Here is a 27,114-nt window from a genome sequence, read left to right as displayed (position 1 = left end):
TGCCAAGACATCAGAGCCACCTCTGTCTAATGGCCTCCTTGTTTGGTGGCTTAGTCGCTAAGTCATGTCTAACTCTTGCAACCCCATGGACTATAGCCTGCCAGGCTCCTCTGTCCATGGGATTCTCCAGGCAAGGATACTGGAGTGGGTTGCTGTTTCCTTCTCCAGGGGATCTTCCCGACCCAGGAATCGAACCTGGGTCTCTTACATTGTAGGAAGATTCTTTATGGACTGAGTTATAAGGGAAGTCCTAGCCTTCTTATTTAATTAATAAAATAGTATGTATATACCACATTTTGTTCATCCGTTCATAAATTTATGAACTCATGGATGCTTCCACCTTCAGCTACTGTGAATAATGCTGCTATCCATTTGCTGTACAAATATCCACTTGAGCTCCTGCTTTTGATTCTTTTGAGTATATAACCAGCAGTGAATTCCTGGATCATATGGGCTTCCCTGGTAGCTCAGCTGGTAAAGAATCCACCTGAAATGCAGGAGACCCCGGTTCAATTCCTGGGTGAGGAATATCCCCTGGAGAAGGGATAGGCTACCCACTCCAGTATTCCTGGGCTTCCCTAGGGGTTCAGCTGGTGAAGAATACGCCTGCAATGCGGGAGACCTGGGTTTGATCCCTGAATTGGAAAGATCCCCTGGAGGAGGGTAGAGCAACCCAAGGTAGAGTATCCTTGCCTGGAGAATCCCCATGGACAGAGGAGCCTGGCGGGCTACAGTCCATGGGGTCACAGAGTTGGACATGACTGAGCAACTAGGCACAGCACAGCACAGCACATGGTAATTCTATTTTACACTTCTTGAGTACCATTTTAAAAACATCTGACAGTGACTGCAGTTTGCTGTCTTAAAGAAACTTGGGTAGACTGATCAAGATGGCAGAGTAGTAGGCCATGACGCTCACCTCCAAGATATATAAAAAATGCATCTACGTGAGGAACAATTCCAACAGAGTATCTACTGAATGCTGGCAGATCTCAGACTCTGAAAGGGCAAGAAAATCCCCATGTAACCAGGTAGGACAAAGGGGAAAAGGGGGAAATAGAAGAAAGTAAGAAGGGAACCAGGAGGGGAATGTGCCAACAATGGGAGAAAGTCTTTTCAGCAACTGTTGGTGCTGGGAAAGCTGGACAGCTGCATGTAAATTGATAAATCTGGAACACACCCTCTCATCATACACAAAAATAAACTTAAAATGGCTTAAAGACTTAAAAGTAAGACATAACACTGTAAAACTAGAAGAAATCACAGGCAAAACATTCTCTGACATAAATCATACCAGTGTTTTATTACCAATGCCTTCAGTCTCCCAAGGCAACAAAAATGAACAAATGGGACCTAATCAAACTTAAAAGCTTTTGCACAGCAAAGGAAACCATAAAAACAGAAAAATAAAAAGATAAGCTATAGGAGAAAATATCTGCAAATGATGCAATCAATAAGGGCTTAATTTCCAAAATATACAGACATATCATACAACATGACTACAATAAACAACCCAATAGAAAAATGGGCAGAAGACCTAGACATTTCTCCAAAGAAGAAATAAAAATGGAAGAAAAATAAAGAAATACAACTGGCCAATGAGAACATGAAAAGATGCTCACAATCACTAATTATTAGAGAAATGCAAATCAAAACTGCAGTGAGGTACTACCTCACACTGGTCAGAGTGGCCATCAATAAAAGCTCTACAAATAAAAATAAATAAATAAAAAAATAAAAGCTCTACAAATAACAAATGCTGGAGAGGATGTGGAGAAATGGAACCCCTTACATTGTTTATGGGAATCTAAGTTGGTACAGCCACTATGGAAAACAGTATGGAGGTTCCTTATAAAACTAAAAATAGAATTACCATATGATTCTGCAATCCCACTCTTGGACAGATATGTAGAAAAAACCCACATTCAAAAAGATACATGCACCCCTTGTTCACAGCAACACTATTCACAATAGTCAAGACATGGACACAACCTAGACGTCCATCATCAGAGGAAGGGATAAGGAAGATGTGGTCTACACGTACAATGGAATACTACTCAGCCATGAAAAGGAATGAAACTGGGTCATTTGTAGAGATGTGGATGAACCTACAGACTGTCATAGAGAGAAGTAAGTCAGAAAGAGAAAAACGAATACTATATAATGTCACCTATATGTGGAATGTAAAATAGTACACAAATGAACCCATCTACAAAACACAGACTCATGGACATAGAGAATAGACTCGTCGTTACCAAGGGGGAGAGGGTTGGGGGTGGACTGGGAGGTTAGCAGATGTAAGCTATTACACATGGACTGCATAAACAGCATAAATATATGTCCTATGGTATAGCACAGAGAATTATATTCAGTATTCTATGATGGAAAATAATATTTTTAAAAAGAATGTATATAAATACATGTATAAATGAATCACTTTGCTGTACATAGGTAATTAGACAAAATTATAAATCAACTATACTTTCAAAAAACAAACAAACAAAAAAACCCTTGGGGCATCCCACTATTACAAAACCTCCATTTTGGTTAAAGAAATTTTTGACATGGTATAACTGAAACATCCCAAAGTATTTCATTAGAAACCCCTCCGAGTCTCAAACTTTTCTGAAAGCCTTTCTAAAACATTGGTTTGCAACCTTAGCTACATATTGAAAGACACCTGAAGAGCTTTAAATTATACTTATAGCTGGGCCCCATCTTCTGGAGCTTATGCTTTAAAAGCTTCTCTACCTGAGTCCACTTTCACTTTGGTAGAGAGGGGACTGGAAGACTTTTGTCCCTTATCAGGAGTTTCCTTAAATACCTACAACTAAGTCCCCTGAAAAATCTATGGTTCCAAAGTGCTGTGGAAATTCTAGGTTTGGTTTAAATTGCATGAAAATTAAAAGTAGGAAGTTATTTGTATTAGTCAGACCTTGTATATATACAGCATGATTTGTTCTTTGTAAACCATCTAGGATCCTATCAGAGAAGGGAAGGAACAAAAATATGAAACATAATTTGGAGCCTAGGTCAGGGCTCAGAAAGAATGATTGGTATTTAAGCTGGAGCCACCTGTTACTGCTCTAGCTTAAATAGACGGGAAAAAAATGTAAACAGTGATAGACTTTATTTTCTTAGGCTCCAAAACCATTGTGGATGGTGACTGCAGCCATGAAATAAAAAAGACACTTGTATCTTGGAAGAAAAGCTATGACAAACCTAAACAGCATATTAAAAAGCAGAGACATTACTTTGCCAACAAAGGTCCATATAGTCAAAGCTATGGTTTTTCCCATAGTCATGTATGGATATGAGATTTGGACCATAAAGAAGGCTGAGCACTGAAGAATTGATGCTTTCAAACTGTGGTGTTGGAGAAGACTCTTGAGAGTCCCTTGGACTGTAAGGAGATCAAACCAGTCAACTCAACACTAAAGGAAATCAATACTGAATATTCATTGGAAGGACTCATGCTGAAGTTCCAATACTTTGGCCACCTAATGCAAAAAACTGACTCCTTGGAAAAGACTCTAATACTGAGAAAGACTGAGGGCATGAGGAAAAGGGGACGACAGAGGAGGAGATGGTTGGATGGCAACACTGACTCAATGGACATGGGTTTGAGCAAACTGTCAAGGACAGGGAAGCCTGTTGTGCTGCAGTCCATGCGGTCATGAAGAGTTGGATATAACTGAACAACAATAACTTGTTACTGCAGAGAAAAGAGAAGTTAAAAGGGGAGGTTCTGCAAAGAGGTGGGGACACCACCTCTGGTCCAGCTGGCTCTGCCCTGCACATCTCTCATGGCCAGGATTCCATTAGCTCTCTCTGGATTTTCCTGTGCAGAGCTCACAGTCACCTACAGAACCCTGATAGGATCCTCACCCTGGAGGGTCTGAGCTCTAAGACAATAACTGGGGTTTCTGGCCATCACAACTCCTGACAGAGCAGGTTCTCACTGTGAGCAAGATTCCTGGGCCACTGTGCAAATCAGAGTCCATGAGGGGTGCCCAGACCATCTGCTCACCTGCCCAGAGCCCTGGGGTCCTGGAGGAACAGTGAGGCTGAGAATTCTCTCCTTCCCCCAGTCCTTTCCCACTTCCCCTGTGTTCTTAGAGCACAAAGAGGTATAAGAAGTAACCAGCAACAGTTTAGACCAGTCTGTAAGCCTCAGCTTCTGTTCCCTGTCCTTAGTAGCCTTGGGGAAAAACCTCCTATAACAGGGCAAGTTGAAGAACATAAATTATAGTCTATTGACTATCTCCTGATGGGTGTTTAACTTTGCAGGGCCTTCGGGCTTTCTGATTATCCATGATCAGTGTGAGCCAGTCCTGTCTGACTCGTTGTGACCCCATGAACTGCAGCACACCAGACTTTCCTGTCCTTCACTATCTCCTAAAGTTTGCTCAAACTCATGTTCATTGAGTTGGTGAGAACATCCAACCATCTGATCCTCTGTTGTCCCCTTCTCCTCCTGTCCTTAATCTTTCCCAGCATCAGGGTCTTTTCCAAGGGATGCAAGGGACTCTCAAGAAGTATAAGGTACAGTTTTAGAAGTAAATTCGGGGAAGGGGATTGTCAAGCAGAATACCTGATAAGAGGGAGAAAGTTAACAAGCTCTTAAAAGTGGCTGTGGGCCCAGGAGACATTAAAGGACAGGGGACATTAAAGGACAAAGACAAGGAGACTGTGCCAAAGAAAACTGACAGCTCACCACCTTTGATCTAAAGGAGCTAATGGATGAATCTCAACGTACTTACTCAAGCAATACTTACTGACATTTAATGTGAGCCAGACCTATGGGAGAGCTAAGGCTGAGGATGCAACAGCTGATCTTTGACCTGCCTGATTGCCTAGGAAAATACCCAGGCTACATCCTTCTACCTATCTTTGTAGGGTCTCTTGACCAAGCCCATCTGGAGCACCACATCAGCTTCTGCTCTAGAAAGATGGGAAACCGGGATTTTTGGCAACTGAATAGGAAAAACTCACGCTTCCTCCTGTGTGTCTCCTTTACTCTCACACTACAATCACACAGTTAATACTTCTGATGCCAGATGTGCATCTCTGCACTAAATCACTTCAGTCATGTCTGGCTCTTTGTGATCCTATGTACTATAGCCTGCCAGGCTGCTCTGTCCCTGGGATTCTCCAAGCAAGAATACAGGAGTGGATTGCCATACCCTCCTCCAGGGGATCTTCCTGACCCAGGGATCGAACCCACAACTCTTACATCTCCCGCATTGGTAGATGGGTTATCACTAGTGCCACCTGGGAAGCCCAACTCTAGGTGGGTATCCTAAAGTTTAACTCAATCCTGACTCTATCCACTTGGAGATAGTATCAGATCTCACAGGGTAAAAGGCTCAGTCCCACAACTCTACCCCCATCCACTTCCTCTGTGCCTTTGACCTATCAACTACAGATTGGAGGTTCCCATAATCCCTTCTTTGGGTTAGATTAATTTGCTGGAGCAGCTCAGGAAAACAGTTTAATTACTGTATATGTGCTGTGAGCTTTGTCACTCAGTCATGTCCGACTCTTTGTGACCCCATGGAATGTAGCCTGCCAGGCTCCTCTGTCCATGGGGATTTTCCAGGCAAGAATACTGGAGTAGGTTGCCATGCCCCACTCCAGGAGATCTTCCCAACCCAGGGATCGAACCCAGGTCTTCTGCACTACAGGTGGATTTTTTCCCATCTGAGCCAGCATGGGAGCCCACTTACTGTATATGGGTTAGTATAAAAGGATACGATAAATGATGCAGAGGAACATCAAGATGGAAGAGATGCACAGGGCAAGGTCTGTGGGAAGGAGCTCTCTTTGAACACACCACTCTGCCAGCACTTCCATGAGTTCATCAACCCATGTACCCCTCCATAAAATCCCCTAACCCTGTACTCTGGGGATTTTATGGAGGCTTCATACTATAGGCACGATCAACAATTAACCCAATTTCTAGCCCCTCTCTGAAAGATGTGGAGGGGTCGGGCTGAAAGTTCCAAGCTACTAATGATGGCTTGGTGAGCAGCCCCCATTCAGGAGCCCACCAAGTCACCTCATTAGAACAAAAGACTTTATCACCCAGGAAAGCCAAGAGATTCAAGAACTCTATGTTAGGAATTAAAGACTAAATATGAGAACGAAAGATGCTCACAAGTGCTCTTCTCACTTAGAAAATCACAAAGGTTTTAGGAGTTCTGTGTCAGGAACCAGAGACAAATATATATTATATTATTTCAGGGCTTCCCTAGTAGCTCAACCAAGAGATTTAGGAACTCTATGTCAGGAATCAAAGACCAAATATGAGAACAAAAGATGCTCACAAGTGCTCTTATCACTTAGAAAATCACATAGGTTTTAGGAGTTCTGTGTCAGGAACCAGAGACAAATATGTATTATATTATTTCAGGGCTTCCCTGGTAGCTCAGACAATAAAGAATCTACCTGCAATGCAGGAGGCCTGGGTTTGATCCCTGAGTCAGAAAGTTCCCCTGGAGAAGGAAATGGCAACCCATCCAGTATTCTTGCCTAGAGAATTCCATGGACAGAGGAGCCTGGTGGGCTATAATCCATGGGGTCGCAAAGAGTTGGACAAGACTGAGTGAATAACACTTATTTCTCAGGGACCAAGTTGCCCTTTTGCTGAAGCCTCTTCAACTCTACCAGAAAGTTTCATCACTTGTAAATAAATCACAAGATCTTTTTAGGTGTGACAAAGGTCATGATTACATTCCAGGCTGACCACTGTCATGAAAGGATCCTCCCAGCAATTGCACAGATCTGCTCATCTCACTCTTTCTGGATTCCTGGTAGCTTGAAGAGTGAGTGTATCCTTGGAATCTCAGCTCCTCTCCTGCTTTTTAATATTGTTGGGATTTGGGGGACTTCCCTGGTAGTCCAGTGGTTAAGACTCTGCACTTTCACTTCAGGGGACCCAGGTTTAATCCCTGGGCAGGGAACTAAGATCCTGCATTCCTCAAGGTATAACCAAAAATAAATAAATAAATAAAAATCTAAAAAAGGCAAAAACAAAACTCATTGACTGGGCATGAAACAAACTCCCATAATTTGGGAGTTTTAAATATTTTGGGGATTTGGGTTCATGTAGGTCATTTTTATTTTTATTACATTTATGTAATATTTTATTTATTTAAAATATAAATAAATATTTATTTATAAAATTTTATTAAAAATTTTGTGAGCTGGGGAGGAGGTTGGATGGGGTGGTATGTGTGTTAAGTGTTAGTCCCTTATTATTTAATACTAATTAAATTATTGTTTAATTATCATTATTGATTTAATAATAATTAAATTACTATTTAATTAAATCCAGGTCTCCTGCAATGGAGGCAGATCCTTTACCATCTGAGCCATCAGGGAATGGGTGGTAGAACCCAGCAGAGAGGCCTGAGGGTGGGGGTGGGCATCAATGAGCTGGCTGCTCTGAGAAACAATTCAGATTTCTAGAACATGTACTGACCCACCCACGAGTCTTAGAAATAATCAGAGAAGAGATGGCATATATATATGTATGTATCTACACACACACACATAATGCAGTATTACTCAGGCACAAGAAGGAAGAAAATTCTCTATTTGCCTAACAACACGGATGAACCTTGAGGGCATTATGCTAAGTGAGGTAGACTGAGAAAGACAGATACTGTGTGATATTACATACATGTAGAATCTAAAAATGCTGAACTCATAGAAGCAGAGAGTAGAATGGTCATTACTAGGGGCTGGGAAAATTGAGGAGATGTTGGTCAAAGGGTACAGAGCTGCATTTAGAAGATAAGTAAGTTCTGGAGATCTAATGCACAGCATTGTAATACTACATTATATACTTCAAAGTTGCTAAGAGACTAGATCTTAAATGTTCTCACCACAAAATATGATAGTTCTATGACACGAGAGAAGTGTTAGCTAACAGTAAGGTGCTATTCATACTGAATGTATGGGCTTCACAGGTGGCACTAAATGCATCAAACCAGCACACTGTACATCTTAAACTTCCATAATGTTATATGTTAGATAATATTTTTAAAGTTCAAAACCAAAAAAGTAGACTACCATGATTTATCAAAAAAAAAAAAACACAAAAAACCAGCAACAGTCATAATAATGGTATAGAATGTACTAGAAACAATTCAGTGAGTAACAGAGACAGGGTTAATTTAACATTGAGCTATCACACATGCTAACAAATCTGTACTGCATATGTCAATTAGTTTACAAGGAAAATTGACCATTTAATTGTTTCATGATGGGAATGTTTTTCTTTGTATTTATTGCCTTGAATTAATTACACTATTTGAATTTACTAGGAAAAAAAATCACATCTGTGGCTCTCTGTCTTGCGAATCATGGGTGTTATGCAGAAGTGTCTCCATACTGGGGAAGGAGCTGATTTATAGAAAGAAAAAGAAATAAGGACTGGGTACTTCCCTAGCGGTCCAGTTGCTAAGACTCTGTGCTCCTAATGTACGGGACTTGGTTTCACCCCTGGCCAGGGAACTAGATCCCACACATTGCAAATAAAGATCCCACATACCATAACTAAAAGAACCCACATGCTGCAACTAAGGCCCGGCACAGCCACCGAAATAAATAAATATTAAAAAACAAGGACCTATTGTATAGCACAGGGAACTATACTCAACATTTTTATAATAACCTATAAGGGAAAAGAATCTGAAAAAGAATATATATAACTGAATCCCTGTGCTAGACACCTGAAACCAACACAGCACTGGAAATCAAACATACTTCGATTAAAAAAAAATTTTTTTAAGAAAAAAGGAAAAATATAAGAGTGGAAAAGGTGAGCTTGGAAGACTTCCTGTCTTTGAGAAGGACTGGGGGCTCAATGTCTACTGTAATGTGGGCATTAATATAAACATGGCCTCACATGCTACGAAGCCTGAGATATGGTAGTTACTTCTGAAGATGGAAGTGACTTTTAATGGCTGCTATACCATCTGGAATGGCTCTTGCGGCCACGTCCCCATGACACACCCAAGCCCACTTAGCACACAAGCCATTCTGTTTGGGGGGTATCACTGCATTTGCCAGCTTTCAGCAGGGTATTAACATCTCAAAGATAAAGCAAGTCTCATCACCCCCACAGGCTGTGATAGACAGACCAAGAGGGTGTTGAGGGGCTCTTGTTATGACTCCTGTCTCTCCCCCTCTGCCACAGCTGACCCTCCAGTCCCTGGACATCCCCTTCAGACCTGCTGACTAAGGCAGGCCAACACTAGCCCTCCACCACCCACTCTCTACAATATCCTTTCCATACCACATGCTATACACACACCAACATTTACCTCAACAACCAGCAGGTCATCATGCGAAATGGACTCAAGCTTTTTATCTGGTGGTGTCTTTTCAAGTAAGGTGCTTAATTCAACCAAGATTCTGCCTCTGTAGGCAACTCCTTCCCCCTGAAAGGCAACAGTGCAGGATTATTCTTCCAGGCATGAACAACAATCAAAAGCTCTCTCTAGCGGGCTAACCTAGCTACAACTTCAAATTTCTCCTTTCCAAAATGAACCAGTCAGTAACTCTCTCAGCTGGTCTTTGTTATCTGAGAGAAGAACCAATGACTTCAGGAAGGATCCCAGAGAGAGCCAGGGTAGTCAGGGCTAAAAGGGATTTTAGTCATGGCTGGGGTCAGAGGCTTTCAAGCCATGCTTAGATCTGAAAGGGGTTCCCAGGGGCTGAGGTGGGAGTGGAAGGAGCTTGAAATCTCCCTCACTCTACTTCAGGTCTGCATTTGTCTGCATTAACTTGGCTCCTTTTCTCAGAATAGGGAGGCAGCCATGTTGGCAATCAGGGCAAGTCTCAGAGGAGTCAGGAAATAAAAGAGGAAAATGTTCTGGGTGTGGTGGATTGTGAGGATGAATTGCGGATACTCCTTCCAACATACTCAGCAGTGTTAGCAGGAGAACCCTCTGTAGAGGAAGGGAAGGCTTCCACCTCCACTGCCAGCCCTCTACCCCCACCTTCACCCCCAGGGCTTTCTCTCTACCCTAGTTCCCTTCTTGGGCTTTGGCAGCTAACCAAAAGACAGTACTTGGGCTTCTAACGTGGTGGAAAGACAACCTCCCACCTCTGGGCCTCCATGTCTTCATCTAGAAGATGAAGAGGTTGGATAACATCAGGGATAGCAATATCAAGCATGTCACTTTCAATCTTTCAGCAAATTCCTAGAATATGGCATTCGACAGAATTCTGAGATAGCACTTTTGCTTTTTGGAAAGAGTCAACATTGATTACTGACATCTGCCCTAAGTCTAGGAAGGGGGAATGGCCATGCTCAGTTCAGTTGCTCAGTCGTGTCCGACTCTTTGTGACCCATGAACCACAGCATGTCAGGCCTCCCTGTCCATCACCGGCTCCCAGAGTCTACCCAAACCCATGTTCACTGAGTCAGTGATGCCATCCAACCATCTCATCCTCTGTCGTCCCCTTCTCCTCCTGCCCTCAATCTTTCCCAGAATAGGGTCTTTTCAAATGAGTCAGCTCTCTGCATCAGATGGCCAAAGTATTGGAGTTTCAGCTTCAACATCAGTCCTTCCAATGAACTCCCAGGACTGATCTCCTTTAGGATGGACTGGTTGGATCTCCTTGCAGTCCAAGGGACTCTCAAGATTCTTCTCCAACACCACAGTTCAAAAGCATCAATTCTTCGGCACTCAGCTTTCTTTATTGTCCAACTATCACATCACATATGACCACTGGAAAAACCATAGCCTTGACTAGACAGACCTTTGTTGACAAAGTAATGTCTCTGCTTTTTAATATGCTGTCTAGGTTGGTCATAACTTGTCTTCCAAGGAGTAAGCATCTTTTAATTTCATGACTGCACTCACCATCTGCAATGATTTTGGAGCCCCCAAAAATAAAGTCTGACACTGTTTCCCCATCTATTTGCCATGAAGTGATGGGACCGGATGCCATGATCTTCGTTTTCTGAATGTTGAGCTTTAAGCCAACTTTTTCACTCTCCACTTTCACTTTCATCAAGAGGCTTTTTAGTTCCTCTTCACTTTCTGCCATAAGGGTGGTGTCATCTGCATATCTGAGGTTATTGATATTTCTCCCAGCAATCTTGATTCCAGCTTGTGCTTCTTCCAGCCCAGCGTTTCTCATGACGTACTCTGCATATACATTAAATAAGCAGGGTGACAATATACAGCCTCGACATACTCCTTTTCCTATTTGGAACCAGTCTGTTGTTCCATGTCCAGTTCTAATTGTTGCTTCTTGACCTGCGTACAGGTTTCTCAAGAGGCAGATCAGGTGGTCTGATAGTCCCATCTCTTCCAGAATTTTCCACAGTTTATTGTGATCCACACAGTCAAAGACTTTGGCATAGTCAATAAAGCAGAAATAGATGTTTTTCTGGAACTCTCTTTGCTTTTTCGATCATCTAGAGAATGTTGGCAATTTGATCTGGTTCTTCTGCCTTTTCTAAAACCAGCTTGAACATCTGGAAATTCATGGTTCATGTATTGCTGAAGCCTGACTTGAAGAATTTTGAGCATTACTTTACTAGTGTGTGAGATGAATATTTTTGTGCAGCAGTTTGAGCATTCTTTGGCATTGCCTTTCTTAGTGATTGGAATGAAAACTGACCTTTTCCAGTCCTGTAGCCACTGCTGAGTTTTCCAAATTTGCTGACATATTGAGTGCAGCAGTTTCACAGCATCATCTTTTAGGATTTGAAATAGCTCAACTGGAATTCCATCACCTCCACTAGCTTTGTTTGAAGTGATGCTTCCTTCCTAAGACCATGCTATGTATTTGCAACTGCCATGTGAGATGACCTCAGGATCCTTTCCTACCCTGCATTCTAAGACTTGAGGAACATGAGATTTCCATCCTTCAACACTTAATCAGGGACTTCCCTGGTGGTCCAGCTGTTAAGACATCTTGTTTCTACTGCAGGGGACACAGGTTCGATCCCTAGTCAGGGAACTAAGATCCCACATGCCAAGAGGCCAAAAAATAGAAAACAAAACCAAAACCAAGAAACAACCACAAAAAACACTTTACTGGTCATCTGGTGGGCCTCTGAGGGTAGGGAGGTCTCCTAAATATGAGACTTAATGATAACCATTAGAAAAAGGAATTTGGAATCAGTGCTCATTAATAACACACCTTAATTGAAGAACTAACCTTTCCAGAATTTAGCTCATCATAGGGATCTGGGAATCCTGTGTACTCTCGGGGGCTTCCATAAAGGTTCAGATAACAAGGTCCAAAAGTTGGAACAAAGCCCACCTCTGTTTCTCCTGTATTCGCTGAGAGATAACATCATCGTTAGTATTTTAGGCTTTTAACACCATTCTGTTGAAATAAATATTAGTTATTAGTTAGCTGGGTGAGACAGTTTTCCTCCTTTTTGTGTTAGTTGTATTAGCGCAAATTGTAAACGCTTGTGAGACTTGCCATATTTCTCTTATCACTATAAAACACTAAATAAAAAACATTGAGGGGATAGTTCAGGTAAACATAAAGGTGATACTATTCAAATGAAAGAAGTTGATCTTCACATTTTTTGCAAGTTTATAATTGGCAATTGTAGCAAGCATGTCACTGACAACTGGGGTAGAGTATATTGTTTCAGGAAGTCATTTAAATGACTATCAGATTAATTTTATTTGTTCCTCCAAAATATCATTTAGTCTCAAGTAGTTAGTATAAATCTGGCAGATGATTTTAAAAATACAAGACATTTAAAATTTTTATATATAATAGTGAACTGTCTGCTTATGGTTATGGCCGTATGATATTCATAAGCAATGTGAAATTTCCATTCATGACATTCTATCTCTGATGAGGATCCAATATGCTTCTTATTTCTGCTACCTCGTCTCAGCAAGACTACTCCCCAATGAAGGGCACTGCAGGCAATGTAAGAAATAGTGGAGTCAGAGAGACTGCAGGTGAAGACAGGGAAACACAAGAGCTGCCTTCAGCCATCCGAATGGCTCCCACATGGAAGAGGGATGGACCTGCTTCCAATAAGCAGGGGAAGGACCACTATTGGGAGCTACAAGGAGGCCAACAGTGGTTCACTCGATGTAAGGGTGATCTTTCTATGAATTAGTAGTGTCACACAGTGGGACAGATTGCATTGGGAGCAGAGGAAATATTAAGGCCAAGTGTTGTATTTTATCTTTCAGGATATACTCAAAACTCTTCCTCTGTGGATGAGAGGTTGACCAGATCAACTCTATGGCCCTTTCCAACTCTATGTTTAAAACTAAGGCAGAAGGATAAATGTCAAGTAGTAGGTGAGTGGAGTACCTACTCAAACAGTTGAGCAAACTGTATACACTTGTAGTTAGCGATCTTTTTCACCTTTCTGAGGCTCTTTTGCATTTTGGACTTCTATTAAGTTGTCACTTTATATTTCCATTTTTAAACTTTAAATAGCTGCTATGTCTGTGACTACACTATAAATTCCTTTGGTGGGTGGGTAAGAATCAAGTGTGTTTTATTCTGAATCCTTAAACTCTTAGTCCTAGTTCTGTCTTGGAGTACTACCACATAAATATTTTTTGATTGGTTGAATGAAGTATGATCAAATCTGCCATGTTTGTTACACACCTAAAGACCACTTAATAGTCATATAAAGTATGACTATAAGATAATGAAGTTGGATTTTTATAAACAAACAATAATGAGGCATGTGCCAATAATATAAAGGCAGATGATAATACCTTAATTTTGCAGTTTGCAAGCTTCCTTGTATGCAATCCCTTTTTCCCCTCTCACTACAACCTTGGGTGGTTAGAATGGCAGGGAGTATCATGGTTTGTTTTTTTTTTTTTTTTTGAAAGAAGGCAAATTTCTCTAAATCACAAAGTCTTCATCTATTAGGGAAACAACATCTGCTGTAAGAGGGTTGTAAGGTCAAGTGTGAGCACATTGAGCAAACTTGCAAAGAATGGCAAATGTTGTGCAAACCAAGGACATGCTATGATCCTAGAGTTGGAAGATGACTCTTCAAGGTACAAAGTGGGGAAAAAAATGTTATACAATTATTTACAGTGAAGCCAGGAGGGTATATATGTAGGTGAAAACATGAGGCATGTAGCAAAGCCCAGTTAGCCCATTTGCTTAAACTCAGCTTTGCAGGACAACCATACAACAGTAATACAAAAATTGTTACTCTAACACAACTATATTTAAGACAATAAAATGTAAGTAAAAAAAAAAAGTGCTAAAGCAATCAGTTGATAAGTTCTTAATAAGATAATAATAAACAGAAAGATCTAGAAGATAGCAAAATTACAAAGCGTAAACCTGTATACGATGCAGCCCCAGATCCCGAGGATGAGAAATCTATGTAGTAAAAATACCATTGGTTAAACAATAAGAGAAACTCAGGCATTATAAAGAGACATTGAAAAAGTTAATCAAATCCAACAATAGGTAAGCGGTTTAGCAACACCAGGAAAATCCCAAATCCAGACTCAAATCACATGACCCTTTTGTCATTTATACAAATATCACCAGCAGTTAAATACAAAATGGCTCGAGACTCTGACACCCAGTAGCATGGTCACACAGGAAATAGCCCAACCTCATCAGCCCCAAAGCAGTGAAGCATCTGAGAGCCAGCTTCCCACCATCAAAGGAGGCCTGGGGAAGTTACCAACATTCCATAATTTTAATAAAACATTTACGTGTCTCATCTCTGACTTAGCTAGGACTAAGACCAGACAACCCAAGTTAATTTAGTAGAAGGCTGTGTAAACAAAGACCTATAGTTGCCGATACATTATCCTGTTTCTTTGCAGGGAATGGCTACTGCTCACTGTTACTCTGAGACCCTATCATAGACTGTCTTGTAGGGCCTGCAGTGAAAGGTCTCAGAGACAGAGGCTGGCACTGCTTGTAACAATTCATTTGTAGTTCTTCTGGATATTACCATCATACCACTAAGGCAATGTTTACTCTGTATAATAGGCTCTAGGTTCATCCACCTCATTAGAACTGACTCCAATGTGTTCCTTTATATGGTTGAGTAATATTCCATTGTGTATACGAACCAGAGTTTCTTTATCCACTCATCTGTCTAATCTAACCTTTACATCTGGATCCTTCACTTGATAAGAAGTTAATAGCATGCCCACCCTCTCCAACCTTCCACTTCTTTTCACTTCTAAGCTCTATCTTCTGTACTTTTACATTGTAAGAGGTGATATTTACCTTCTCTTTAGAGCTTTGACTACAAGTTTTTTTTTTTTAATTTTTTAACTTTACAATATTGTATTGGTTTTGCCATATATCAATATGAATCTGCCACAGGTATACACATGTTCCCCACCCTGAACCCCGCTCCTTCCTCCCTCCCTGTACCATCCCTCTGGGTCGTCCCAGTGCACCAGCCCCAAGCATCTAGTATCATGCATTGAACCTGGACTGGCAACTCGTTTCATATATGATATTAGACATGTTTCAATGCTTTGACTACAAGTTTAACAAAAATATTTTAGAAACAATGAATAGTGCTCACATTATAACAACCACATAAGTATTCTCTGCAGCGAAAAGAAGAATTGTAATTACATTTCTTTTGTTACAGGTCCAGCAACATGGTCCCCTATGCCACTTAGCAGACAATGCTTAGATGGACTCTCTGTCTCACCTTCTACCAGTTGCTTAAAATAATGCTATAGCTGACTTTATATTTGGACTATTATCTTCTTGGTTCAACTCTTTATTTCTCTCAAAATTTCTAATGCCTTTTTCTTCTTCTTGAGAAAGAAAATCTATATCTTTTTCATCAAGTCTCTATTATATTTTAGATTCTTTTTCATATTATCTATTGCTTGGCTTACAGTGTCTTTTTTAAAAAACCTATAATGCAGGAAACCTGGGTTCGATCCCTGGGTCAGGACGATCCCCTGGAGGAGAAGGGCATGGCAACCCACTCCAATATTCTCGCCTGGAGAATCCCCATGGACAGAGGAATCTGATGGGCTACAGTTCACGGGGTCGCAAAGAGCTGGACATGACTGAGTGACTAAGAACATAAAGTCCTCTCTTAAACAAGATGAGGATGAGAGAAATCTTAAGTTTTCTAAAACAAAAATTTGCCTCAAATTTTCTCATTTTATTCAATATGTTTAATCAAGTGATAATTATAGGAATTTTTGTTATTTTTATTTTAGTAACGAACAATAAGCTGCTGATGATAGTAATGGGTTAACACTAAATTTTTCTGATCATCTTAATTTATTCCTTCATTCCCTATTACAGTTTCACACATATGCACAGAACTAGAATACCAGGTATAGGCAATTAGTTCTCAATACATAAAACAACAAAAAGAAAAGTATATTGGTTATCAATGCTTGTTAGCATAAAATGTATGAAAACAAAATACACAATATCTAGAGTGGAGATTACACAGTTCAAATGCCATCTGACCTCACTCCTGCCAAGGAATATTGTTATATATATGGGTGGACTGATGTCAACGCCACTTGAAAAGAAAAAAAAAAAAAGGTGCTCTTTATATTGACGCTCAAAAATCTGCAAAACACCTACTGGGAAAGTTTTTGGATTGAAGTAAGAAAGTTAAAATTTTTAAACTCAAATCATTGATGTCTTGTCTTAGTCACTCATTGTGTCGGACTCTTTGTGACCCCACGGACTGCAGCCCGCCAGGCTCCTCTGTCCATGGGGACTCTCCAGGCAAGAATACTGGAATGGGTTGCCATTTCCTTCTCCACAAATAATTGATCGTTACCCCAATTATTAATTACTAATCTATTATTTTGCTGATCACCATCAAAACATCACTGAAATGATGACTCATCACATTTGGCTTTTAAGAAACCAGGTCTGTTGCCAGGTGGCTGCCCAGTTCATTCTCTCTCCAGAAGTTCTCCGCCCTGTCCCATTCCTGCTCCCTGTATGACTCACCTTCCACTTCCCCACCAGAGGCAGCAATTTTAGAGAGGTGCAGATACGTTGTTCCAACAACATCATTTTTGGTAAGACGGTCCCTGTGTTAAAAGAACAGGTTAAGACCTCCACCTATGAAGACAGATCTTTGTTTCAACAATAGATCTGGAAAAGACCCTAGATCTCAGAAATCACCCTGTCCAGTGGGCCTCAGGCGTCACTGCACTTTAAAATCACCTGGAAACCACCACTGCTCCCCTGGCCCCCACCCCACACCACCTCTAATTTCCTATTGAAGCTTTGACTCAATGAAAGCAGAGATGAAGAACAAGAGTTTGCATTTATAACAAGTATATATCCCAACTTATTCTTACACAGATGGTCCTCCAACAACCCTCTGAGAAATGTTGATCTAACCGGACAACTAATTTCAGCTGGAAACAGATTTTTATAGAGGCCCAGGAATTTGCCTATGGTCACACTCAGTACTGTTGTCATGAAGTGAATGGGTCAGTTATAGGCACCTAACATGATGAGGGTAATAAAAATCTCACTACACAGAATAAGTGTTTGTATCTTATTTTATCACATTCATACGGATTACTATGATGGTTTAAAAATTACAACAGGCTTTTCTAAGGGTCCCTCATAGGGGAAAAAATTCCCTTTCAATTCAATTCAAATATTTCTTGATTATCTACTGTGTGACTTCATTTGCTTGTCTATAACCTAAATCTTATCTATGTTGTTGGATAAGTTTGCTCACTGTAAGTACATGCAACTTTGTGTATCTGTCTGTATCGTAGAGAGTTCGTGAGCCTAACTCATGAAGTAGTCTCTAGCTGGGCACACAGTAAGTGTAACAAACAGGTTTATATTAATAACATCTTCTGTTTAATTTCTTCTCTTTATTTCATCTAGTGTCATACTCACTCTGAAGTTTAGAACTCCACAGAAGGGAGGAAAGTTTGACTCAGTATTTTGAGGAAAGATTATACTATAGTATATTATTATATATTATAGCAATACTATGTTATATATATTATATGGTTTAATAAAATTAGGTTACAGAAAGTGACCAACAACAGTATAAATGAGGAAAAAAAGTTATTATTTGGGGGTTATTAAGCCACATGTGTGGAACTTGCATCCTCTCAGTCCGTCCAGAAGCCTCTAGACTACATTTCAAGAATCCTTAGCTTTCCCTCAGTTGTGCAAACACCTATAGGGTATATAATGAAAGATCTGGATCCAAGGAGTCCCCAGTTAAACAGGGTCTCTCTGCACATCTGAATCTACCATTGCTTTGGAGAGGGCCGACTAGATCAGGGAAAAACCCACATCTGCTGTGACCATGGGGGACTCTAGGATGACTCAGCCAGCAATCCTCCCACTCTGGCATCAGCAGGCTGGAGTGGTCGTCTGCGCTATATAGGGCTCAAACACACTCTGGAGAGTTCTGGAGGCCCCTGGAGCACCTTTGGGGTGTCAACTGAGGGTCCAAGTGACTTAAAACAAGCTCACACTCATTGGAAGGGGCATTTTGTCCTCAGACCCCTTTATGGACTTCAATGAACTATGCTGTGGCTACTGAACAAAATAAAGCCTTCTCCCCTCCTCCCAATGTGTCCTGTTACCATAGTGCCAAGAGGGAACTAACATGGAAGTCAAATACATTTAGCCAAAGGAAAAATCAGGGCCAGACAGGTTGGGAACCCAGCTGAGTCACTGAGTGACTGTGGGCAAGTCACCTGACCTCTCTGAGCCTCAGTCTTCATCTGCAAAATGAACTAATAATAGTCTCCATTCCACAGGGTTCCTCTAAAGAGTAAATGGAATAGTGTAGGGAAGGCAAGAGGCCAGCACCTGCTACTAGTAGTGCTCAGAACAAGCGGCTGACATCATAGCAAACACTGATGATGGTGGTGCTGTCGTGATGGTGCCAGCACCAGTAATGATGCCAGCACCAGCGATGGTGCCAGCATCAGTGATGGTGCTATTTATCTTTCCTACTCTCGGGGAGCTAAGCGCTGCCAACTGAATGCCCCATCCAACTAGAATACACCCAAGAATCGCCTCATTACGGCTGATCGTTGCTAGGATGTTGGTCTAGTATCAAGTCCATCAGAAACTTTCAACAAATTTTCTCTGCATTCAATCACATAGGAAGCTCTGTCCAATTTCCCTTCTAACAATGACAGAGAACAGCTCTCAATGTTTTGATTAATTCGTCCCTAGAAATAGTTTACTCCATTTCTGAAGTCTATTTTGGACAGCCTAATAGTATTTAAAGCCTTAATTTCTTATCTTGGGGTATATTCAGATCACTTTTCCTTCCTTTTGTTCATGAGCAGTTGAACCAAGATATCCAAAGCTTTTCTGCAACAGCTACTGTTACTATTTTTACTGTTACTATTTTTAAAGAAAACACCTGATTCAAGGAGCAGTGTACCACTTCTGTCTGGAAGAAAAGCAAATGTCCTGAAAAGTAAGGGTTAGACCATCTAAAGTAAAGTTTCTTCAAATCCAAATATTTACTTCTCCAATTTGCAATTAGACACAAGTCTTTTTTAACTCACCAGTCATATATTGTCAGTTTTATTTTTTCACACACTGAAGGAAACTGTTAAGAGAGAGAAAAAAAAGTAGTTATTTCTCAACTTATTCAGTACCTACTAGGGTATCCTTACTTTTTTCTAAAAGAAAAGAAAGCCAAACCTTGATCTGAAGATTAACAACTTGATTCCACTCAGGGTTTGCATTTTTCTCAATTATGTTCGTGCAAACCTGTAAAATCATCAAAACAGAGTAGGTATTCAAATTTCTAATTTTGGAAAGTTTATAATATATGCACAGTGGATTATGATTCTAGCATACTTATGTTATAGACTTGGTCACTCAGTCGTGTCCAACTCTTTGCAACCCCATGGAATATACAGTCCATGGAATTCTCCAGGCCAGAATACTGAAGTGGGTAGCCGTCCCCTTCTCCAGGGGATCTTCCCGACCCAGGAATTGAACCCAGGTCCCACACGTTGCAGGCAGATTCTTTACCAGCTGAGCCACCAGGGAAGCCCATAGACTTGGTAACTGCATTAAAGTTTTCTTAATGACAATTTGGTAAAATAGGACATGGATTTAGTATACTGATCTTTGCCTCTTCTATGCACTAAGAGCTAGTTTCTAATTGCCAAATTTTAATATTGGATCAGTGTAATGATGCAACAGTTGCTATTTAGTGAGCCCTTGTTCTTTAGTTGTGAAGTGATACCCAGCTCTTCTGCAATCCCACAGATTGTAGTCCGCCAGGTTCCTCTGTCCATGGGATTTCCCAGCCAAGAAAACTGCCGTGGGTTGCTGTTTCCTTCTCCAGGGGATCTTCCCAACCCAGGGATCAAACCCAGGTCTCCTGCATTGGCAGGTGGACACTTGCTACATACTGCCTGATACACATCTCTTCACTAAAATGTCCAAACATATCTTTTGATCCTGCCCACCAGCCCTTCTCCCTGCTCCCCAAACTAGCTGCTATCTTTCATTGTTGTTCGCAAGGGTGTTCAGATTTGAACCAGAGTCAGTCACAACCCCTCTCTTTCCTTCACGTGCCTCATCCAATCCATCAGAAAATGCTGACATCCCTATTTTCATCTGATCTTGCCCCAGATGCCTGTGGTTGGTTCCCATCTGGATGCCCACTTCCTCTCCTGCCTCCTCACTTCCATGTCATTCCCCATGTAGCATCTTCAGTCAGTTCCCAGGGGTACTTAGGATACTAAGTCCTGATTCATCCTCTGCCTGATAAAGCCCTGCCTGCCCACCTCACCTCCTCTCTGAGCTCATCTCTTGGTTTCATCCCTTGCTTGCTCCACCCCAGCCATGTTGGCATTCATCCACTGCGAACATATCTCCTCCCTGGGGTCTTTACATCTGCTCTTCTTTCTGCCTGGAAGCCCTCCCCCTGCCAATATCTCTGCATTTTCCAGGCCTCTGTTCAAATGTCACTTCCTCCAAGATATCCCACTTGATAAACTAACTGGAAACCCCTCCAAACACCCTGCACCCATCCCTTCTTGTCCCCTGCCTTATTTTCTGCTTAGTACTCAGCACTAACTGAAATTACGCAACTTTTTATTTGCTTGCTTATTGTTGTCCCTTCTCTCACACAGTAAGCTCCATGAGAGTAAAGACTGTTCCACTCACTTCTCTATCTCCAAAGGGAGGGACAGTGTCTGAGACTTAGCAGGCTCCCGCTGTTTACTTCCTGAATTAATTAACACTTTCAACAATCCTATGAGATTATCCTTATCCTCATATATAATTCAGGAAATTGAGACTCAGAGGTTAAAGAATTTGACTTCACTTGCTATGGAGTGAGGTGAAGTCTGAATTTAAATCTGGCCTCGTTTAGCTCTAGAACTGAGACTTTTTCTGCCATCTCCCACTGACTCTCCTGGGACATAACTGTGTGTGTGTGTGTGTGTGTGTGTGTGTGGCCAAACCTCACTTTCACATACACTTGGTTCTGTGTGTGTGTGTGTGTGTGTGTGTTGCCAAACCTCACTTTCACATACACTTGGTTCCAATATGTAGTAAATGCTACTTCCTCACACCTAGAACTGATTGTGGTACATCGTTATTCTACTATGGAATCCCACTCTACAATCTTTGACAATTTTTGTAGGTAAAAGTGGTAGTTACATGTGTTCCTACACCAAGAGTCCCTCAGCTCTTATCAGAGGACTGAGATGGGTTCCCCTGTCAGACTCTCCAGTTTCTGCAGCTCATTGGAACATGGTGAGTAATAAACATGATAGAAATGGGTACCCGGGTACTGGAGGCTCTCCTCTACACAGCGGTCCCTAATCTTTTTGGCATCAGGGACCAGTTTTGTAAAAGACAATTTTCCCATGGACAGGGGATGGAGGTGGCTTCAGGATGATTCAAGTGCATTACATTTATTATGCACTTTTTTCTGTTGTTATTACATCAGCTCCACTTCAGATCGCCAGGCATTAGATTTCAGAGGGTGGGAACTCCTGCCACTTTGACCAGGGATCACTGTTGCTGGTTAGGGACTTTACCTAGGAGTAAGATAACGCTGGGGCCTGGGAATCGTTTCTACTCTTACAAAAGACCACGTCTTTCTAACCTGAGTCCGGCATACTTTCCACTCCAAAATAAACCTCTAAGATGTCTGACATGCTCAGAGTCTGATAATCTGTGTTCCTGCACGGTGCCCAGCTCATCAGGGGGCTACTTAAAAAAGATTAAGCAGGAAATCAGTCAAAGAAAGCATGGTGGTTTAAATACATGTTTCTAGAGGCATCGACACTGAGGTCACATACAAACCTTTTTTCCGGCAAAGGAAACTTCTACAAAAGGGTCCACTAGGTTCTTCTTATCAGCGACGCCTCCAAATATTTCCTTCACTGTCTGTGAGAAGGCATCATCCACTGGAAAGGAACGCGTCACAGAAGAAATCAAATCTGATTCTCTTAAGAGAACAGAAATCACTCAGCAAAATTAAAAATTGTCTCCTGTATGGAAAAACCATTGCAACGAGAATCATCCTGAAAAGTGGCAAGTACCAGTGGCACTGGATTGCAGAAATCCTTTGTCTTAGTTGAGAGAAAGAGAAAACACGTTCTCCCCACAAAATTTAAAAATTAACAGGAGCGTCTCAGAAAAAACAAATCAATAAATTACTATGTTGAGAATCAATCACTTACTGAGGAAACCAACAGAATAAAAAAGTCCATCCAAACAGGGTAATTAAAAACTGAGGCCTAGTTGTGATTTGGAAAATGTTCTTTAGGTCAACATATAGGCTTTATCTTTTCTTGAGTAACTCCAGGAAATTTAGCATAATCGTAATGTGTTTAATCACCTACAAACAACAGATCTCTGTTTTAACAAACTTAGAAGTGAATAGATCTTGCACTGTTGGTGGGAATGTAAATTGATACAGCCACTATGGAGAAGAGTAAGGAAGTTGCTTATAAAACTAAAAACAGAACTACCATATGACCCAGCAACCCTACTACTGGGCGTATACCCTGAAGAAAACCATAATTCAAAAAGATACATGTACCCCAAAGTTCACTGCAGCGCTATTTACAATAGCCAGGACATGGAAGCAACCTAGATATCCATTGACAGATGAATGGATAAAGATGTGGTACATATATACAATGGAATATTCCTCAGCCATAAAAAGAAAAGAAATTGGGTCATTTCTAGTGATGTGGATGAACCTAGTGTCTGTCAGAGTGAAGTAAGTCAGAAGAAGAAAAACAACTATCATATATTGACACATACATATGGAATCTAGAAAAATGATACTGATAAACCTATTTGCAGGCAGGACTAGAGATGCAGACGTAGAGAATGGACTTGCAGACACAGCAGAGGAAGGGGAGGGTGGGTCAGAGAATGGCACTGATGTGCATACACTACCACGTGTAAAATAGCCAGTGGGAAGCTGCTGTATAGCACAGGGAACTCAGCTCAGTGCGCTATGAGGACCTAGAGGGGTGGGGGGAGGGGGAGGGAGGCACAGAGGGAGGGGGTGTATGTACACAGACAACTGATTCACTTTGTTATACGGCAGAAACTAACACAACACTGGAAAGTAATTATACTCCAATTTAAAAAAGTCAACAGAGTTCAGTTGAACAGGCCCAGCAGGTATTATAATGTGAGGTTTAATTTATTTACTTCATTTAAGATATTTCCAAGGGAAGGATGCTCTGGGGAGTCATTAGAGGGGAGGGGTTCCTGGAAAAGTAGCAAATCCTGAAGAGTTCCATGGCCTGTACAGTGGTGCTCCCTCCTGAGGATGGGGAGAGGGTCCTATGTCCCAGGGCCCAGCAGGAAGCAGGCACACCAGGCAAGGCAGAGAGGATGCCAGGTCCTTAGCAAGGACAGGCGAGCAACTAGATTAGCCTCTATGAATGGAAGCGCTCTAAGTAATTCTCTTAAATGCACCCAATCTCTTAACACACTAGTGACAGACTTCTAGTTATTGGCACGTGCAACTTTGGCCCAGCCATTTTTAATACTCTGATAGAAAATACATTTATCTGTTTATAGAACTTCAGTTTCATTTGGGATGAAAGGAGTTGGCCATGCTGACTGCTGACCTCTGTTTTGGTATCCTTTAGAATAAGGGGAAGTGTGGAACCCAGAAGAGAGAAAGAACAGAGATGAATGGGTCAAAGGCTCCATAAGGGCCATGGGTCAGTGACCAACAGGCTTCCCCATGAATCTGCTTAGGTAGTTTTCAATAGGGCCAAAATGAATGAAAATAACTCTATGAAGGCCTTTAAGGAGACAGACATATGGCAGGGAGCACTGACATGATTTGGAGTATGATTACTTTTATCACATGTAATCATGCAGGCAACTGACAATCCTGGGGCTGGATTAAATCAATACATACTCTGGGGGATGTCCTCCGCTCTGTAGATCTTCAGCAGGAAGGTCACCCACCGCAGGGCAATGCCAGCAGGGAGTAACAAGTTACTTTCCACATCATCACTGTCATTATCACGATCTTGTTTCTCAGGCTATTGGGGACACACAGTGGCAAATTATATACATAGGAAAGCAGCACTTCAAGAGGCCAAATCTGGGATAAAACCCATCATAACTGTTTTCATTAGGATTTCCTGTGTTTTGAGCTTAAGAGTTTGGCACCAATTCAACCTCAAAACTGCCCTACAAAATCAATGCTCATGTTTCTTTGACCAATACACTACAAGAAAATAATGCGTCCTTTTTAATCTTCTGAGCGCTAAATAGAGAGACAGTTACTGAAGCTCTTTTACTTTCTTTCTGGCTACTGGCTTGCTGCCCAATTTTCTAGAATAACAACCATCCTCTTAGGTAGCAATGCCTGATTCTGCAATGGAGCCAGGTTCTGTAGAGGCAGTGATGTGGGGAACTCTTAAAAACACACATATCTTTACTGAATGAAAGACCTGCTCACAGACACAAGGAAGGAGCTAAGTGAGCTGGAATAATAATTCTGTTGTGAAGAAAATAACAAATTCCAGAAAGTTGGAGGAATTGGAGGATTGGGGTTGCTGATTGGAAGCTCTGCTCCATTTCACAATGACTGGTGCCCACTTGCTTAACTCTGGGTCCTCTTTCTTAGTGAAAAAACATAGAGGACAGAGAATTTGGAGCTTACAGGAGGCTCGTCTCCAGTTCCCAGGACGAACATGCTGACTTTCATGTAGCCTTTAGCACCCGAGCTGGTATCTTCAGGGTCATTGAGGAGAAGCCATTTCCTCATGACAGCATGACCTAAAATAAAGAAGGCGTAAAAGGACAGGAATACTCTAGAGAAGCTGACAAGTCCATGATTCCATCTGCAGTAAGATAACCAAGTATTTCCTCCAATGTGTCTTCATGACGGGCCATACTCCCCAGATGAGGCTCCCTTTTAATGCTCTCTCCTTCACACTGACTCTCCACCCACATCCTGCCCTGGGGTGACTGAATAAGACTCTCTAAGCTCTAGTCACTGATTCTATAATTTGATTTTGATAAGGTTAAAGTAGCCTCACAGAACAGAGAAATTATCTATTTGTTTCTCTTAGGATGATTGCCATTAGATTATTAAAAAAGACACCCATACTAAACTGCTGTCATCATTCCCACTGGGTATAGCCGTTCTTTTTCTCAGTCAAGAAAAACATCATTCTTTATTCTTTCATCCCTCAAATTTTCTTGATTCCCAGAGTCTTCCAGTTCATGGGAAAACGTTACTTACCAGGTTCATCATAAACAAATCCAACATCGATCTGGGAAAAGATAATTTAAAACAGTTCAAACAAATTTTACAATCAGTTCAGTCACTTCTAGAATCTATCATTATCATCACACTTAAAAAAATAAGGCTTTTGACTAGACAACTTGCTTTAAGACCCACCATTTCCATCTTACTGTCTCTGTATATCCGATGCCTCCTCTGAGGTGTGATACATAGAAGGCTCTCAATCCATCATTTTGAATGAATGAGCCAGTCTCACAGCTGGAACAGACACAGTGACCAATGTGGCCTGGTTTGCTTGGGACTTTTCCAGTAGCATAGAAAGTCTCACATTCTGAGGAAACCCTCAGACCCTAGCAAACCCGGACCATGGTCACCATATGGGACTTCTTACTGAGTATTCCTCCACCTTTTCCTCCAATTAATTCTAATACTAACATTAATAGACCCTTTGATTGGCCACTCCAATGTGCCAAGAGCTAGGTGCTTTATATATTGTATCTCACCTCATTTTCACAATAATCCCATCTTACAGATGAAGAAACTAAGCACCAGAGAGGTTTACAAGTGGCTAGTTAATGGCAGACAGAGTATGAATTGACCCAAATCATCTTCTAAGACTCGCTTCAAGAAGCAGCCCATTCCATGTGGAATCGCTAAGCAGACACAAGAAGTCTTTATCAGTAAGTCCAGTGTGAACTGCTCGGAAAAGCACCTTGATTCTCTTCCCTGGTTTGGCTTGCCTGTCATACACCAGATTTATAATAACTGACTTAGTAGATAGAACTCTGGGCTACTGACAAGTGGAGCGGGGTAACGGGCTTCTTGCCACAGGCAAGTACTCTTCCCTCTGTAGCAGCACTGGGCTTCCAGCCACAACAGGCACTCTGTGAAGGGCCCTGGTATGGCAGCTCCCAGGCATCTTGCTCTCGGACTAAGTGCGGGACTAAGTGCTAAGTGCTGTACTTTGGAAGTTGACTAGACTCCATCCAGAGGACACTCAACTGGCTTCTTGACCCCACAGCATTTGTGTCCAGCTTTCAGCAATGATCATGGCATCAATGTTTTACATATAACCTTCTGATGTCACCAAGATGGGTACCCTGAGTCCTGGCCAGGAACCAGATTCCTCATCATGAAAGTGCCCATGTTTGACCTAAGTTGAATGAAACAGACAGTGGACACCCACCTTAAACTCCCCCATCAGAGAATCTGCCCGCAGAGAATGGGAATTGTAAACCTGGAAGAAAGGAGAGTGGTGAGAAGATTACCGGCTTTATCTGGCAGCTAGTGAGCACTACCCTCCTACTCTGTGGCCCCTTACCCGAATGCTGATGATCTCATCCATCAGTTCAGAAGGAGTCAGGTGGACATTGTAGAAAAATAACTGTTGA

At 41.5% G+C, this 27,114-nt stretch overlaps 1 protein-coding gene across 5 annotated transcripts in view; it reads right to left on the bottom strand.

The window, feature by feature from the left end:
• MYOF (myoferlin) overlaps nucleotides 1–27,114 on the bottom strand; it is a 178,747-nt gene that overhangs the window by 72,778 nt on the left and 78,855 nt on the right. For 3 of the 5 annotated variants that reach the window (XM_027529445.1, XM_027529440.1, XM_027529443.1), the window contains exons 8-19: nucleotides 27,045–27,107; nucleotides 26,910–26,960; nucleotides 25,721–25,751; nucleotides 25,136–25,251; nucleotides 24,383–24,509; nucleotides 22,291–22,394; nucleotides 19,660–19,728; nucleotides 19,521–19,564; nucleotides 16,960–17,042; nucleotides 14,329–14,367; nucleotides 12,193–12,317; nucleotides 9,336–9,452 (exon numbers count right to left, since the gene is read on the bottom strand). In XM_027529445.1, the coding sequence (XP_027385246.1) occupies nucleotides 9,336–9,452; nucleotides 12,193–12,317; nucleotides 14,329–14,367; nucleotides 16,960–17,042; nucleotides 19,521–19,564; nucleotides 19,660–19,728; nucleotides 22,291–22,394; nucleotides 24,383–24,509; nucleotides 25,136–25,251; nucleotides 25,721–25,751; nucleotides 26,910–26,960; nucleotides 27,045–27,107 (969 nt within the window). The remainder of the gene's footprint in view (nucleotides 1–9,335; nucleotides 9,453–12,192; nucleotides 12,318–14,328; nucleotides 14,368–16,959; nucleotides 17,043–19,520; nucleotides 19,565–19,659; nucleotides 19,729–22,290; nucleotides 22,395–24,382; nucleotides 24,510–25,135; nucleotides 25,252–25,720; nucleotides 25,752–26,909; nucleotides 26,961–27,044; nucleotides 27,108–27,114) is intronic. The other 2 variants (XM_027529441.1, XM_027529444.1) reach the window with 1 other exon arrangement.

This window comes from Bos indicus x Bos taurus, chromosome 26 (genome assembly GCF_003369695.1).
Source record: "Bos indicus x Bos taurus breed Angus x Brahman F1 hybrid chromosome 26, Bos_hybrid_MaternalHap_v2.0, whole genome shotgun sequence".
Classification (NCBI taxonomy): Eukaryota; Metazoa; Chordata; class Mammalia; order Artiodactyla; family Bovidae; genus Bos; species Bos indicus x Bos taurus.
The sequence above is the reverse complement of the archived record's forward strand: the minus strand, read 5'-3'. Positions and strand labels throughout refer to the sequence as shown.